This window comes from Carassius carassius, chromosome 45 (genome assembly GCF_963082965.1).
Source record: "Carassius carassius chromosome 45, fCarCar2.1, whole genome shotgun sequence".
NCBI lineage: Eukaryota > Metazoa > Chordata > Actinopteri > Cypriniformes > Cyprinidae > Carassius > Carassius carassius.
The window spans coordinates 12933642-12951419 of NC_081799.1; the positions used below are offsets into that span (position 1 = coordinate 12933642).

At 36.0% G+C, this 17778-nt stretch overlaps 1 protein-coding gene across 1 annotated transcript in view; it reads left to right on the forward strand.

The window, feature by feature from the left end:
* Window positions 1-17778, forward strand: part of gbe1a (glucan (1,4-alpha-), branching enzyme 1a) — a 152452-nt gene that overhangs the window by 109802 nt on the left and 24872 nt on the right. Inside the window, exons 14-15 of the mRNA XM_059538936.1 lie at window positions 2821-2951; window positions 16149-16266. Of these exons, the coding sequence (XP_059394919.1) occupies window positions 2821-2951; window positions 16149-16266 (249 nt within the window). The remainder of the gene's footprint in view (window positions 1-2820; window positions 2952-16148; window positions 16267-17778) is intronic.

The following is a 17778-nucleotide window of genomic DNA, read 5'->3' on the forward strand; positions in this document are numbered from 1 at the left end:
ATAACATTTGTTTTGCAAACACTTTAAACAAATAAGGTTCTTTTTTTACAGCATTATTCCTTTTACATGGTAGTTGTTAAAATGTTTCTTATGTCAACTTTTAACATTAATGTCATCAAATTTGATATAAAACTTACTGTCACTGCCAGGGCATTAACGTTTTTATAGACAATATTTTATAGTTTGTCATAGAAAAACAAGTTATGCTCAAAGTCCAGAGCCTCGATCATAACATTGTAACAGGCACCTTCCGAGTAAGAAAACCTGCACTATCACTGGGCCCAATACAGCACAGTGCGGCGCTGGACAATACGTGATGGGCAAGTGCTGTAGCAGGTTTTGCGGGATAAGGGTGTATCACACTAGGCAATCTTAACCGTGATTGAGCACGTCTGACCCTGAAAGAAACCTGGAAAAATTCTACTCCATAATAATAATAATAATAATAATAAATGTATATCTATAAATGTATATGTATAATAATAGCAAATCATAATATTATGATTTCTGAAGGAACATGTGACTGGAGTAATGATGCTAAAAATTCAGCTTTTATTGTTCACAATAAACTGTTTAACTGCACTCGCAGGTGAATCTCAAGTTATTTTGTGTGATAGTTAAATATATTCTAAATAAACTACAAACATATATATATATATATATATATATATATATATATATATATATACTGTATATATATTATTGGTGGGCCGTTATTGGCGTTAACGTGCTGCGTTAACGTGAGACTCTTATCGGGCGATAAAAAAAATATTGGGTTGGGTTGGGAGCTGGGTCTATACTAGGCGAGCTATGATGACTTTCACCTTGACATTTTAGCACGGATGTATACCTAGCCGAATCTGTAGGGGGCGAGAACAAGTCTTTAAACCTGTGTCTGTGCCTACTGTGAAATTACCACATCAAACTTGACGTGCCAACATGGATGCAGCTTGAATGCCGCCGGGTTTGCTTCAGGTAATTATTTTATTTTTTTTAAAGAAGCTTCCCAATGGAAACCTTGACAAGACACATGCCTGTTTCACACATACTCCATCTGCAGTGTGTATGCAGTCCGTGTGCATTTCCTATGTGGTGCTGAAGCAGCACGGACTCATACTCATTGAGCTTTTACACAGAAAGCGTTTGCAGACTGCTACTCGGTACGTGAACGATCGCTGCACTACTGCAGACGGACCGCTCGTGGAATGCACTGATGGACCACAACCGCGTGAACGCTGGAATCCGTTAACATCCGTTTTATCCAAAGCGACTTACAAATGAGAACAATAGAAGCAATCAGACCAATGAGAGAACTACAACACTATACATGTGCCATGATAAGTCTCAGTTAGTCTAGGGCAGTACACATAGCTATGATATATATATATAATAAAATAGAATAGAAAAGAAAAGGTAAGTGCTAGTATCAGTTGGTCAAGTGCTGGCAAAAAAAGATGTGTCTTTAGATGTTTTTTGAAAATGACCAAAGATTCAGTTGTTCGAATTGAGATTGGGAGGTTATTCCACCAGCTGGGCACAGTCCAGGAAAAGGTCAGTGAGAGTGATTTTGAACCTCTTTGAGACGGCACCACAAGGCGCCGTTCACTTGCAGAACACATTCTTAAGTTTGAACTAGTGAATTTAGGTATATTGGTGCAGCGCTAGTGGTCGTCTTGCAGACAAGCATTTGTACCTTGAATTTGATGTGCGCAACTACTGGTAGCCAGTGTAACCTGATGAGGAGAGGAGTAGTGTGAGCTTTTTTTGGGGCTCATTGAAGACAGCTCTCGCTGCTGCATTCTGGATCAGTTGCAGAGGCTTGATAGAATATGCAGGAAGGCCCGCCAGGAGAGCATTTCAATAGTCCAGTCTGGAGATAACAAGAGCTTGTACAAGAAGTTGTGTGGCTTGCTCTGACAGGAAGGGTCTAATCTTCCTAATGTTGTGTAAGGCAAATCTCCAGGACCGGGTTGTTGTAGCAGTATGGTCTGTGAAGCTCAACTGATGATCAATCAAAACTCCAAGGTTTCTGGCTGTCTTGGAAGGAGTTATGGTTGATGAAGCCAGCTGTATAGAGTAGTTGTGATGAAACGATGGGTTAGCTGGAACCACAAGCAGTTCTGTCTTAGTAAGGTTGAGCTGAAGGTGATGGTCCTTTATCCAGCTAAAAATGTGTCTCAGACAGGCTGGGATGCGAGCAGATCATTAGGTTGGACCGTCGGATCATCAGGTTAGAATGAGAAGGAGAGTTGAGTGTCATCAGCATAGTAGTGATAAGAAAAGCTATGCTTCTGAATGACATATCCTAGTGACATCATGTAGATGGAGAAGAGAAGTGGTCCAAGCATTGAGCTTTGAGGAACCCCAGTGAAAAAAAAAGTTGTGACTTAGAAACCTCACCCCTTCAAAACACCCTGGATGTCCTACCTGAGAGGTAGAATTTGAACCACAAGAGTGCGGTTCCAGAGATGCCCATATTTCTGAGGGTGGACAGGAGAAGCTGGTGGTTAACTGTGTCAAAAGCAGCAGACAGAGCCAGCAAGATGAGCACTGAGGATTTGGAAGCTGCTCTTGCCAGTCGCAGGGCTTCAGTACCCGAGAGCAGGCCAGTCTCAGTTGAGTGGCCGCTTTTGAAGCCAGGAGGTTGTACTGTACCAGAAACATAGAGATTTGGTTGAACACAACTCGCAAAAGTGTCTTTGCAATGATTGGTAGAAGGGATACCGGTCTGTAGTTTCCTAAAAGTGCTGGATTTAGAGACGGTTCCTTCATGTTTGACAATCATACACTTAATTTGCATCTTGCTTTTGTTTCTAACAGGCAGCAGTCACGACTTTGAATCAAACTGACAAGGTGATCGTGTTTGAACGCTCAAACCTGCTGTTCATATTCAACTTCCATCCCTGCAACAGCTACATCGACTACAGGGTGGCAGTGGAGCATGCTGGGAAGTATCCTTTCACCAGAGATCTCCAGAAGACTAGCACATTATAGTAATGGAGAGTGTTTCTATATGTGTGGGAGTGATGTGCATATGAGCTGTGAAATTTACAGCAAGTATGTGGGAAGAGGCTAGGTCATTTATTATAAATGCATTATCCACATATAATACACGCATGATGAGACTGAGTGTGTATTTACAATGTTTTGCAATTTAAAGACCTCCGTGTGTGTCCTTCAACCCTTCATGACTCTTTAGAGGCCAGCCTGCCATTGGTTGTGACACATTCCCATTGATGTGTAACGACGAGCTTGTACACTAGGGAGGAAGGGGGAGGGAAAAACGATCTGACAAGTCTTGAAAACACATTTAATTGGCTGCAGAGATGCTAGAGTTGACTGTCATCACACAAAACGAGCTGTTCGTGCCTTTGTATGTGTGTGTTTGTGCGTGGGTGTGTGCATGTGATGCTGTGTTGGGGCATTCGGGTTGCACCAATGGGAATTTGTGTTTGTATGGAGACTCCAATTAGGAGGAGAGAACGAGACACCCTACGACGAGTGAAACTACGGCTCATCAAACATCACCCACTCGCATATATTTGCGCACACAAATATCCACACTCATCGAAAGAGAAGGCCTTAGCCCGGTTCAAATCCACAAAGATGAAACAAGTGCCGTTGTTGTTTTTGACTGATTATGCTTTTAGCATATGGAAGACAGCATTACCTTAAGCCAGAAATCAGGTCAATTAAAGGCAGAGGGTTTGTTGAAACTTAGAAGAACTGTAAAAAATGTTTCAGATTTATGTATTTGAACATACAGTGGAGATTCAAAATCTGAGATTCCAAATCTAATTAATTAAATGTAAACTTTAAGTGCTAAGGACGTTTTAGAGGAAAGAAGTTTATCAATATAAAAATACTATGAATATATAATACAAATATAATAATAATAATAGTAATAATCAACGTTACAGACGGACAAACCAAATACTAAGCCAAATTCAATTTAAAATGTCAATAAGATTTTGTATTATTATTAAAATGGGAATAAACCTACAGTATATACTACTGAGCCAACTTCTGTTTAAAATGTAAACAAAGATTTTGTATCAGTATTATCATTATGGTCACATTTTATTTTATGGACCAATTCTCGCTATTAACAAACCATTAACTATGATTTTGCGTCAATAAACTCCCAATTTGCTGCTTATTAATAGTTAGTAAGGTAGTTGTTAAATTTAGGTTTGGGGTAGGATTAGGAATGTAGAATATGGTCATGCAGAATAAGTGACTTATAAGTACTAATAAACAACCTATGTGTTAATAATAGACATGCTAATAAGCAAATAGGTAATAGTGAGAATTGGCCACTAAAATAAAGTGTTACCATTATTATTATTATTAAAGTAAAATGGGAATAACCCTATATACTAATGAGCCAAATTCTGTTTAAAATGTAAACAGTATTTTGAATTATTATTATTATTATTATTATTATTATTATTAAAAGGATAAAAATACACAAATTACTACTACTTTTACTAATATTAATAATCAAAGCAAATGGGGGACAAACCAAATACTAAGCCAAATACAGTCAAAAATGAACAATATTTTGTATTGTTGTTTATTTATTATTATTCTACAAAATATTAAATAATAATAATAATAATAATAACAACAGTAAAAATAACAATACTTAAATCAAAAGGGATAGTACAAACTACAGGTGCTGGTCATATAATTAGAATATCATCAAAAAGTTTGTTTATTTCACTAATTCCGTTCAAAATGTGAAACTTGTACATCATATTCATTCATTACACACAGACTAAAATATATATTTAAAATGTTTATTTCTATTAATTTTGATGATTATAACTGACAACTAAGGAAAATCCCAAATTCATTATCTCAGAAAATTAGAATATTGTGAAAAGGTCCGTATACAAGACATGGGTTTCAGCTGTCGCATTCCTTGTGTCAAGCCACTCTTGAACAACATTCAGCGTCAGAAGCGTCTAAAGACAAAAAGGACTAGACTGCTGCTGAGTGGTCCAAAGTTATGTTCTCTGATGGAAGTAAATTTTGCATTTCCTTTGGAAATCAGGTTCCCAGAGTCTGGAGGAAGAGAGAAGAAGCACATAATCCACGTTGCTTGAGGTCCAGTGTAAAGTTTCCACAGTGAGTGATGGTTTGGTTTGCCATGTCATCTACTGGTGTTGGTCCACTGTGAGGTCCAAGGTCAACGCAGCTGTATACCAGGAAGTTTTAGAGCTCTTCATGCTTCCTGCTGCTGACCAACTTTATGGAGATGCAGATTTCATTTTCCAACAGAACTTGGCACCTGCACACAGTGCCAAAGCTACCAGTACCTGGTTTAAGGACCATGGTATCCCTGTTCTTAATTGGCCAGCAAACTTACCTGACCTTAACCCCATAGAAAATCTATGGGGTATTGTGAAGAGGAAGATGCGATATGCCAGACCCAAGAATGCAGAAGAGCTGAAGGCCACTATCAGAGCAACCTGGGCTCTCATAACACCAGAGCAGTGCCACAGACTGATCGACTCCATGCAACGCCACATTGCTGCAGTAATTCTGGCAAAAGGAGCCCCAACTAAGTATTGAGTGCTGTAGATGCTCATACGTTTCAGTTGGCCAAGATTTCTAAAAATCCTTTCTTTGTATTGGTCTTAAGTAATATTCTAATTTTCTGAGATACTGAATTTGGGATTTTCCTTAGTTGTCAGTTATAATCATCAAAATTAAAAGAAATAAACATTTGAAATATATCAGTCTGTGTGTAATGAATGAATATAATATACAAGTTTCACTTTTTGAATGGAATTAGTGAAATAAATCAACTTTTTGATGATATTCTAATTATATGTCCAGCACCTGTAAATAAATACTAAGCCAAACAGTATTTAAAAATTAAAAACAGTATTTTCTATTCTTCTTCTTATTATATAGAATATTGTTTTACATTTTTATATAGTATTTGGCTTAGTAGTATATTATTTTATCCCCATTTTACTTTAATAATACTAATTAATAAAAGGAAATGTTGCCCAAACTAAATGTTTTGTTACTAAATATTATATATTGTGAAATTCATGTTTATTTAGAAGTTCATCTTTTCACTCAGATTATTATGTTGCTGACAATATAAAACATAATGAAAATGCAGCACAAATGGATTTTCACTTATGGTCTCAGACTTATGGACCCCATTTAACTGCATAAATCTGCATAATTAGTTTAATTCAACACTTCATTCATTTTCAAGTCTTTTGTTTTTGTCTTGTCATGAGTCTGTGCTTGTGCGTGAGTCGCTGAAAGCATCAGAATCTTGTTTGTGAGCCCATCGAAATGGATGTGCCTATGCCTCAGATCAATAAAACAGCAAATTGTGGTGGCAAACAGACCCGGGCAGCCTGCCTCAAATGGGGTGGGATCCATTTATTTTGCCCCACAAGAACGGAGCTCTATGTTGGGGGAGGTTTGAGTTTCTGCTAGGGGTTTTCTGCAGCCTCCATGCTTCAGGGAAATAGAATGAGATCGATAAGGTGCAGTAGGAGTATATCTCCAGACCTTTCCCCCTACCTCTTTCCACTTTTACATTTCATTCAATGTGTTTTTGCCCTTACAGTAGTTTACCTCTTTTCGAAGTCAAGGGAAGCGGACAGGGATCCTACTCGTCTGTGATAGTCAACAATTGCTTAGGAGGCACACTTTGCCAGGCAAGGGTTTGATAAATAATTAAAAAGACAAACAGTACGTGTGCATTACAAGGTTGCAGCTGATGCTAAGAGAATCTTGGTGCTTAAAGCCAAGTGAGAGAGGTAACGACAATATCCTTTGTCAGTTTTGTACATGATGAAATCCAACAATTTTTTATTTATTTATTTATTTATTTTTACAAAATGGAAAAGTTTGGAATTGGATCAGTTAAACAAGTTCTTTAGTGGGTGGTTTTTGTGTTTTTTCAAGAATTTTGATTCAACAAGGTAAAAAAAGACCTTAATCAGTATTTTTGTTGTTATTGTAAATTTATGAATTAGCTCATAAAGTTAATTCACAGTAATACACTATAATATTATATTATTACAATTTTAAACAACTGTTTTCTAATTTTATGTATTTTTACATTTTTATTATTTTTATTAATATATTTGTATTATTATAACATAATTTATTTCTTTAATGGCAAATATTTTTGTTGAAAGAGTTAATGTTTTTCTTTCAGGTTTTTCAAAAATAGAACGTTCAGTAAGAACAGCATTTGTTTGAAATAGAAAACCTAACATAATAAATGTGTTTACGGTCACTTTTGATCAACTTAAACTGTATTTGATGTACATTTTTATGGTTTCCGTGTTAATATTCAGCTTCAAAAACTGTTCAACATTAATAATAATAAAAATCAGCATATTAGAATGATTTCTGAAGGATCATGTGAAACTGAAGACTGGAGTAATGATGCTGAAAATTCAGCTTTTACATTACAGGAATTAATTAAAATGTTAAATATATAAAAATTGACAGCGGTTGTTTTAAATTTGTTATGATATTTTACAATATTACTGTTTTTTGTTTTTGTTTTTTAATCTAGAAAACATTTTCAGAATTATGTTATTGAACATACAGTGGAGATTCCAAAAAATGTAAAACAATATATTGTAGTTTATATACATGCATAGTAAAAAGTGTAGTAAAAGACAAACTAAATAATTTGTATTATTTTGTATATTTTGTATTATTATTATTTCAGTTTTTACTGTTTTGTTATTATTATTATAATTATTATTCAATTAATCCAGCCATGGTGAGCATAAAGTCTTAATCGGTATTTTTGTCTCGTCAGATCTTAGCCAATATATATATATATATATATATATATATATATACACTGTAAACCCAGATTTTAATTCAACTCAAGAAATTGAGTTCATATTACTTAAATGTTTCTAATTTATTGACATTACTTGTTAATTCTGAGTAAGCTGAACTTTTTCATGTCCTTTCTTATTGTACCTTTCTTATAGTCCAATCAGTAGTTTCTACTCAAACAAATTCAGTTTGTATTACTTAAGTCCTTCTCATTCAAAGATTTTTCTTTATTTTCATGACTATGAAAATTGTAGATTCACACTAAAGGCATCAAAACTATGAATTAACACATGTGGAATTATATATGGAATTATATACATAACAAAAAATTGTGAAACAACTGAAAATATGTCATATTCTAGGTTCTTCAAAGTAGCCACCTTTTGCTTTGATTACTGCTTTGCACACTCTTGGTATTCTCTTGATTAGTTTCAAGAGGTAGTCACCTGAAATGGTCTTCCAACAGTCTTGAAGGAGTTCCCCGAGAGATGCTTAGCACTTGTTGGCCCTTTTGCCTTCAGTCTGCGGTCCAGCTCACCCCTAAACCATCTCGATTGGGTTCAGGTCCGGTGACTGTGGAGGCCAGGTCATCTGGCGCAGTATATCTGTACTGTATATATATATACACACACAAACAATGTTTTTTTGTTGTTGTGTTTAAAACACTTATTACAGTGTTGTTATTTAATATTTAGTGTTACATTTTAACACCATAATAGTGTTGGCAATATCAACTACTTATTGCAGTGTTGTTATTTAACTCCAATAGTGTTACATTTTAACACCGTATTGGTGTTGTAAGTGTCAACACTTTTGAAAGTGTTGATTTAACACTCGTGTGGTGGTATCCATATATACACTGAGAAAGTGTTAAATTTAACTATTGGTGTTAGATTTCCGTTTTCAAATTTGTAGTGTGCCATCACTGAGGAAACTACACACTAGAAACCTATTAGGCCATGGCTTTGTTTCTTTTGTTGCTAAAAAAAAACATGTTCAATAAAAATAAAATTGGATCAGTGTAATGTTGCAGTTGTATGTATATATTTTACATGGCTCTATTGATTGAAAGATATTTTGAATTTCAGGAACTAAAAGTTAAGTTGGGTCAGTTACAATATACAATTTAGCTGAATTGGTAATGGAGTAATGCTAACTTAACAAGCTGAGTTAAATAAATGGGTGGGGAATGATTGTTTAAACTAAGTATCTTCAATTACTGTAACTCAGTTATAAGTACATTAAACTTAAATGTTCTATTCCATTCCATTATGGGCTTAAGTACATTGAACGTAGTCCACTTCACTTATTCAACTAATGCTTCATTACTTAAAATTTTTAAGGCAACGAGTTACCTCAGTTTTTTTAAGTAAATTCAACTTATCCAGGTTTACAGTGTATATATACTATATATATATATATATATATATATATATATATATATATATATATATATATATATATATATATATATATATAATCAGCCTTGCACTCGCCTTCCAGAAAACTTTCAAACTCAATTATAAATGCCCCCACTGTCAAGTAATAATCACCTCTGCAAGGGACAGAGCTACACGCACTGAGCGGCTAGTTTGAACTGTGTCACTAATGCACTCTTCAGCAGCTCCAGGCTCGAGCGATCATCCTCTCATTATAGCAAACCCAGAGCAATGGCCCTTGCCCACCCCCCAGCTCCGCTCTAACCCCCTAGCCTCCTCTTCAGAGAGCCAGGGCTGCGGGGAGCTGCCGGAGATGAGCTCCACCAGCTGAAGGCCTCCCACCAGGGCCTCTATTTAATCACGGCCCAGGCAGCGAGCCCACTTGGCGGGGAATAAAGACACCCTTCAGCCAGGGCCACTTTGGCTTCCTCCAGCCCCTGCCGCTGCCCTTTCTGTGTCTTGCTCACGAGGGGGGAGCCCTCTTCCCATGCCACCAGCCGTCAGGCTTTGAAGATGACAGGCGAGGTTGATAGAAGTGCAGGACCGGCAGATAGAGCAGTAAATATGGCCGTTTGAGCCTCCCTGAACACCTAATCGTTTTGTGTTTGCCAGTGTTATTCTTCTCATTAAAACATCGCCTTTAACCAGAGCCCGTGTGGGCTTTGTAAAAAAACATTTCCTCCGTTCCCACCCTGAAGCCATAAACCTAAATGTAGAATTTGAAATGACACTCGTTGATATTCAAGTGGCATTTTGCTTTTTTTACCCTGCCAGTAGATTTGTACGGTTCTCTTTCTCTCGGTGGCCTGTCCCGTGTCTTCCCTCTCAGAGCTGATACTGTAGATGTTGAAGTGTGAATCCCACCAGGACATTGGCTTGATCTGTCTTTGAAAAATGCATTTCGCTGTGAGTCACATCCTCATTATATCTCATGCGTAATGCAGCGACACACACACACCCCTGATATGATATGAAGGTCTGGTATTATTTCATATCTGCCGTGCCTCGTTCCCATAGCTGTGCCGCTGACTGGCTGGAACCGTTACTAATCGCTTAAAGCTGATCATTATGCCAGATTTCTCCTCTGCTGGAGTGTTTTGTTTTGGGGGAGGCAGGGACGGGGTCTTGGAGGACGATCAATCATTTCTCCTCGTGGGAGAATATTGATCCTTCCGGTCTCCAGGGCCATGAAGTGCAGAGGGCACGTTCAGCCGATTGGGTAGGTCGATAAGAACGTGACTGGCTCACCCTGGCTTCTGATAGGTGATCACAGCCACGCGTTCTGATGCTGGACGGGGCGGAATGGTCACAATAACTGGAAGGGTATGTGGGGATGGTGGTTTTCCCGTAGGAGAGATAAAACCAACAAAGCCTCTCAGAAAGACCAGAGATAAACTTTTTTTGCTCCACTGGTGACACCAAAAAGAATGGCAAAATAATATTTGTTTTCAAAAAAGAAGTATCTTTCATTATTTGGACAGATATCGCCCCAACTCATTCCACTAGTTAAGGCCATGTTACTACAACTGTTTTTTTTTTTCCCTTAACTCATAGGCTAATATATTTTTACATTTTAAGCATAATTCTAATTATGAAAAAAAAAAAATTAGTTGTTATTTACTTGATATTGTACTGGACACCAAGAAAATATACTGTTATTTAAATAAAATAATGAATTTAAAATAAAAAATAATGTATTTATTATTAATTAATTAATTTGTATTTATTATTTTTTGTTTTGTTCTTTATTATTTATTTTTTGTTTAGTTGATTAATTATTTACATATATTTTTATTTTATTTATTTTTACTGGACACCAAGATGAAATTGAGTTACTTAAAATAATGTTTTATTAATATTAATATTATTGTAAAAAAAAAAAAAATTAAGAAAGTTAAGAAATTTTTTAATTTATTCATATTTCTTTTAATACTTTGCAGTGTTCCTTTTGGGTTCACATACATGCTTTGTTTGTGACTTTTTAGTAAACTTTGTTTGGTTATGTGAGTGTGTCCACTCTCAGAGAAACAAATGAAGTCCTCCAGACTTTATCCCTCGAGAAGTCTAGAGAGTGCAGTCAGGTCTACAGTATATCAGACTTAAGGGTTCCCCAGTTAAAACGTGTCCGGGGGCAAGTTATCTTCAGATCGGCTGGGGTGCTGAGAGAAAGGACCAACTTCAGCGAAGTTTCAGAGAGCTGTATATCCAGGATGGTGGGACATAGTGTACACTTTGGAAACTTTTCTCTGCATTATTCATGAAGAATAATGCACCAAGTTGAGGTGAAAGGCTACTGATTTTATAATGTTACATATTCTTAGGGCACGCATGAGGGACTTTTAATGACTGCCACTCAAAGCAGTTTACAGGCAGTAAGCCGAAACAATAACATTAATTACTTTGACAAATACTTGCTGTAATCTCTGCTTTTTAGTGCCTTGGGCTCAGTCTCATTCTCTTGCTGTATTTTTGTCTGTATTTTTAACTCCTTATTATAAAGTCAAGAAATAAAACACAAAGACAAGACACAAAATAAGATGAGCCCCTTGAGACACAAACATCGGTATTGTCTTTTTTCCAGCTCATATGTTTTAAATATTAATTAATTATATAGAAAATAGTGTTTCTTTTTTTTATATTATGTTTTGGGATGCATTTTGGAAATATACAGTTTTAATTCAGTTTAGTACTGTATATGAGCACGTTTTCACTTTCTTTAGACTCTTTTCCAGCAAGCTGAGACTAAATTCATCCCAGAGCAGTACTCTGACTCTCTTTCAAAGGATGGAACTTCAGTTTGTTCAGTTCGAAGCAGCACTCATGAATCAGCCGTTTAATTTAGAATCGTTTAGCATTGTTATCTTTTTCTTTTTTTCAAATTTACTAAATAAGGTCTGTTGTGAATAATGAAACATATTTGACCACCAAGATCCTCTATTGTATTTACACAGCATTTAGAAAGTTTCTATCTCTTAATATGATACGTAAAAAAAAAAGACAAAATAATGTAAGTTAGACTGAATATTAATTTTAAATATTGGGAAGATTTCTACATTTCATGCAGTTCTACAATTATTCAGTTTTTGGGCTACAATTAATAACAGTCAAACATGGTGCCAGTAGACAAGTGAGTATGTTCCGTGACCCTGGCATGCTAAGAGAATCAAATCGTAAATATTTTTCTGTTGATGTAATAAATTTCAGAGTGTAAAATGCTCATAAGTACTTTTTTGCCCATATGTGGTGATAAGAGGTGTTTTTGAATATTTTTTAATATATATGAAAAATGTTTCTTAAGGAAAAGTAAAGCGTTGAAATATTAAAATATTTTCTATCTTTTTTTACTATCACCATATTACATGATTGTTTAAAAAAAATTGTTTTACTAATAATAAAAATAATGAGACAACACAAATGTTTTGCAAGCAAATTCAAAGTTTCTTGGGGAACACAAGTTTTTGTGAAGGAATGCAGAAGTTTTGCAAGTGAATGAAAAAGTGTTTTAATATAATTTTTCCACCCATCTCATATATTTTTCCTATCATCATATCCCCTTTGGTGATCGGTAATGTTTTAAAACACATAATTCAAATACTAACAGTAGTCAGTATACTGTGTGTAGCAGTAAACTTGTATTCCGTTCTAAACATAGCCTTTGATAAACAACAATTGGACTCAAAACAAATGGGAGACATCGACTGGATTGTCTAATGTTGATTTAATGGTGATTGATTAAAGCTGTAGTTACCATCATAAGATTCAGACATTAATCTCATTCACACAGTGGGCACACAGACATAATTTGTGTAGCCAAAGAATGAAGGTAACTAAATTGTTTATCTACACTGAGAAGAAACAAGCATAATTCTTCTGAAACGAGAGCTTCTAGGGCTGTTAAAGCGATGCGTTATAGTCTGGACATTTTCCTGCATTTCAACAGAGGCAATTTAAGGGCAGCATTAAAGTAGGGGAAAAAAAGCTTTTAGAAGTGAAATAAAAAGGGCGAATTGGCTAGAGAGAATGATAACGTGTGTTTGAAATGAGAGAAAACTTTCAAAGCAGATAAAGACAGAGAGCGCGGAAAGGTCATGCGGGCATAGATTTTAGATTTAGGATATTAGATTTTGACAGTTCAAGAAGTTTAGGTGAATGACCCACAGCGGTGTTGATTCCCAAAGTGATTCCTGTAGTGCGGAGATCCGATTCCTTCCCCAAGAGTCATCCAGCCCTTCTGTGAAAAGTGGAGGAGCCTGGTGGAAACTGTTCTGCTCTGTTCAGAGCTAGTGGGGAGTAGCTCTAAGATAAATCGGCCACCTTCCAAACAACCTGGGGAAAAGAAGAAAAAGGGAAAAACAGACTTAATGGGAATGGATTTGGAAATGCATGATGGCATGCAATAAACAAGACTGAAATCTAAAAAGAAGAGATTGCTTTCCCACCAGCCTCCCCTAAGATGCAGAAATTCTCTGGAAATCAAGGTTGCGGTTCTGCTTGTGCACACGCCATTGTTGTCTGTTTACTAGATTCAACCCCAATCCCTCTCAAATCCCCAATTTTACACTGAGCCATGGCGTTTTTATTGCCGATTTTAAAACTATCACGGCAAGTCGGCGGATATAATCTCTCTTCAAAATGATGTGCTTGGCAATTCCTTAACCTGATGTTTTTTTCCCTTCTTTGTGAGGTTTTGTTTGTTTGATGAAGGAGTAAAGGAATACGCCTCTTGGGAAGCAGGAAGGCGGATCTGGATCAGCTCCACAATTTTTGGAAGTAGAGATTTTCTGGTTTAATGAGAATAAGGTTGCCACCTGCCCTTCTTATCCAGCTCACAATTAAAAAACATGTTTGACTTTCTCTAATCCCTACAGCAGCTGGCAGCTTTTACAAGCATCATCATATGAAACTCACCAGTTGAGAACCACTCATTTAAACATTGGTAATGTAAGTCTGTTAAAGGAGAGAATTAGTACTGTCAAATCGATTAATCGTGAGTAATCGCATCCAAAATAAATGTTTGTGTTTGTGTGTGTATTTATATATACATATAAATATACACAGTACACACACATATGTAAACACAAACTTTTATTTTGAATGCGATTAATCTTGATTAATCGATTTGACAGCCCTAGACAGAATATTTCCATCCAGTTGTAAAAATGTTTTCTTTATTATATAACAAGAGTTATTTTCCACAGTTAAAAGATGTTTAACCTCTTCAGCAGCAAATGTCAGAAATATTTTTTCAGTTGTAGTGTTTCACAGGATCACTGCAGCCATTCAATGACTCACATTTCACAGTATCGATTCTGATTAGATTATGCATGCTAATTGTTAACATTTAGTGACCGAGAAATTAATTTTCTCTTTCTTTTTTTGACGCTGACCTTCAGGGAACCTTATGACCGTAAAAAGTTGACTGTATGCTAATTGCGAGCCAAAAAGCTGCAAAAATATGTTTTATGCATTACCCTTGAAGGCAATGAAAATATATGCAGAAATATTTGAAATTATGCAGAAAAAAAAAAAATATATATATATATATAGATATAGCATTAGATATATAATATTAATGTAAGAAACGCCAATTAATTTGTTTCCACTTTGTCCAGGATTATTCTGTTCAAATATATTCATTCATTTTCATCACATGTTTAAGTGAAATTTTTTCGCACCAAAAATTTTGCACTTACTAGTCTGAAGTGTTACTTAGTTTTCATGATGCAGTGTTTTAACTGCATTTTGTGTGACTGTTACATTTGAAACGTTTGATAATAAAGAATCCACCTATAGAAAAACCCAGTATTTTAATTCGTTTTTTTTTTTCATAATGCCATAGTTTAGAGTAACTGAGGTCTCCCCGGCTTCTTTCCTCACCATGCATTTCCACACCATGGAGCCTGTTCACTCGTCTGGCTGTGAACACACACACACATACACACTAACACGCCTCTGATGGGGTAAATTATGTTGTAACTAATGATTACGTTTGCTAGCGGGGGGGGGGGCGTAGAGGATTGCCTGAGGGCCTCCACAGGAAGGCAAGGGTGAGATATGTTCCTTAGACACAAACTCTTGACTAAAGAAGATGGATTAGTCATTATAATTATAAATGTCCCTGTGACATATAGCATATACTTACTGGCAATCATCTGCCTGCCATTTCCCTGCGATGTGAATCAGTATGTGGTGAACATAAATTTGGGCACTAGCAGGGGTCTTGATCCTCTAAACATTGGGAAACTGATGATTCAATTGAAACATGACTGCAGGGTCACAAGCTGGTATTTATCATCCAAACTGCTCCATAACGCACCATGACTAATATGCTTCAGGTGTCATTTTTTTTTGCATTCATGTGAATTTTCATAAATTGAAAATGCAAGTATATTCTTAATCTGTTAAAAAAAAAAAAAAAATTCATTTGGATTTAATGCATCAGTGCGGTTTATTATTATTATTATTATTTAATTAAATATATATATATATTTTTTTAAAATAAGACATTTTTTTATTTTTTTAAATAAATAATTCGTTTTTCTTTTGATTTCTCACTCAAACAAGTATCATTGATTAGAAGTCTCTTATGACTGCAAATGTGCATGTGTCTCACCTCAGAGATGTAGATAGAGATCAATGTCTTGTGTGTCATTTGTCTGGTGGCTTCCCTCTTGTCTTGAGCTGTTACTCAACATGCAGCCATCCATCCATCACATCTCATGCGTTTATCATTATCCAACCAACCATTTGGCCCTGAGCTACTCCCGACAACATAGAGGGAAAGAATAAGAGAGAGATAAATGTCACACCAAAGAGCGTTTGACTGGAGTCTCTTTACAGTTCCTTGATCATGTTTTGTATCAGATATAAGATCAAATTGAACTCGGACGAGCTTCAGTACGGGGGTCATGGGAGGCTTGTGCAGGACACAGAGTTTTTCACAGAGCCCATGCCTTTCAATGGCCGTGCCCAGTCATTTCTGGTAAGTTTCATTCCTATTACAACCTTCCACTCCTAAACTGTTGACAAAAATTGGATGTTGTAGTAGTGGGCAACACTATGGGCTGGTCCATGACCTCAAGTTTGCCCTTTAACAAAGCACTCGATCCATAGAAATCACATTATAATATTTTTCCATCGCCCATTTTTTTTCTTCACCACTTTATGAAATTACTTGTAGCAGGCATGTATCTGATGCAGAATAAGGATCTCCATTGTTCAAGGAGGAGACTTTATTTAGTTCGTTATAATGAGTGGCGATCTGACATTGGAATTTGTTATCTCAGACCCACGTTCAATTACTTGCTTTTCTTTCTAGTCTAGTGAAACCACAAAACAAAATGCAAACAAATGTGTCCATGAATGTGTAACTCGAAGCAAAAATTTACAGCTAGACAAATAATTCAACATGTTTAATGCATTTATCCTCTATCCAAAAGTAACAGATGTAGAAATGAAATTAGAAAAATCATATATCCACTCGTTTGAGAATTGATTGCTTCCCTTAATCACTGTATTGTGAAAAGATTTGTTACCTACACATTGTTTTCATTAACTGACCTTGGCTTGTACAGCATCTATCTTTTCCATGCTGTGCTGCAATATGCAATGAGCCACAGAAATCTTTGCTTATTTCATTTTAGCTTAGATTGCTGTATGTGTAGTACTTCAAGGTTGTGTAAGTATGTGTGTGTTTGAGATATACTTGCATCTAAAAAAGGATCCTTTTGGTCTCTTGTGTCCAAAGCTTTGAATTAAAGCACACTGGGTGCGCTGTAAACAGAACCTTGATTCTGACCCCGGTAAAATGCTACAGTTACCTGTATAAAAACATGTTACCCGAACTAGCTCAAAACAGCAGTGGTTTTAAAGAGGTTAGCACAGTCGTTTTTCATTATGCAATAGTAAGCTTCAGAGAGTATGGCGTTTATTGAAAAATACAGCTTTAAAGTAGAGCAAGAGATTGAATAAATCATGATCTCATTCCGGCCTCATTACAGCGTGTTGAATTTTATGACAATCCACTTTATATAGTCTATGAAGTCTGAACTCTGAAGGTGAGCACTGCTGCCCTTCCCATAAATCAGCTGAAGATTTTTAAGTAATTTTTTGCAGAGCAGCCCAAACTGTTGTTTGAGGTGTATAGGCTCTTTAGACATTGTGAGGATTCTTCGGTTATGCAAACCTTCTTTTTGCTTAGTTAAGGTTGGTTTGGAGAGTTCTTCATGAAGTTATTGTATATCATGCTGTTCAGTTCCTTGTCTTAATGCCATGTAAAAGGTTCTTTATTTTATGTAAAGTTATTTTGTGGAGTGTGAAGATCTAGAAGTGTGTTGTGTAATTTACAGTTTCTATGTCTACTGTAAAGATTCTTTGAATGCAGTGTGAAGGTTTTTTTTTCTATGCAGTATAACATTTCTTCATGTAATGTGAAGATTGGTTATGCACTGTTAGTTGATTGTGCTGTGTAATTTTACTTAATTCTGTGTTAAAG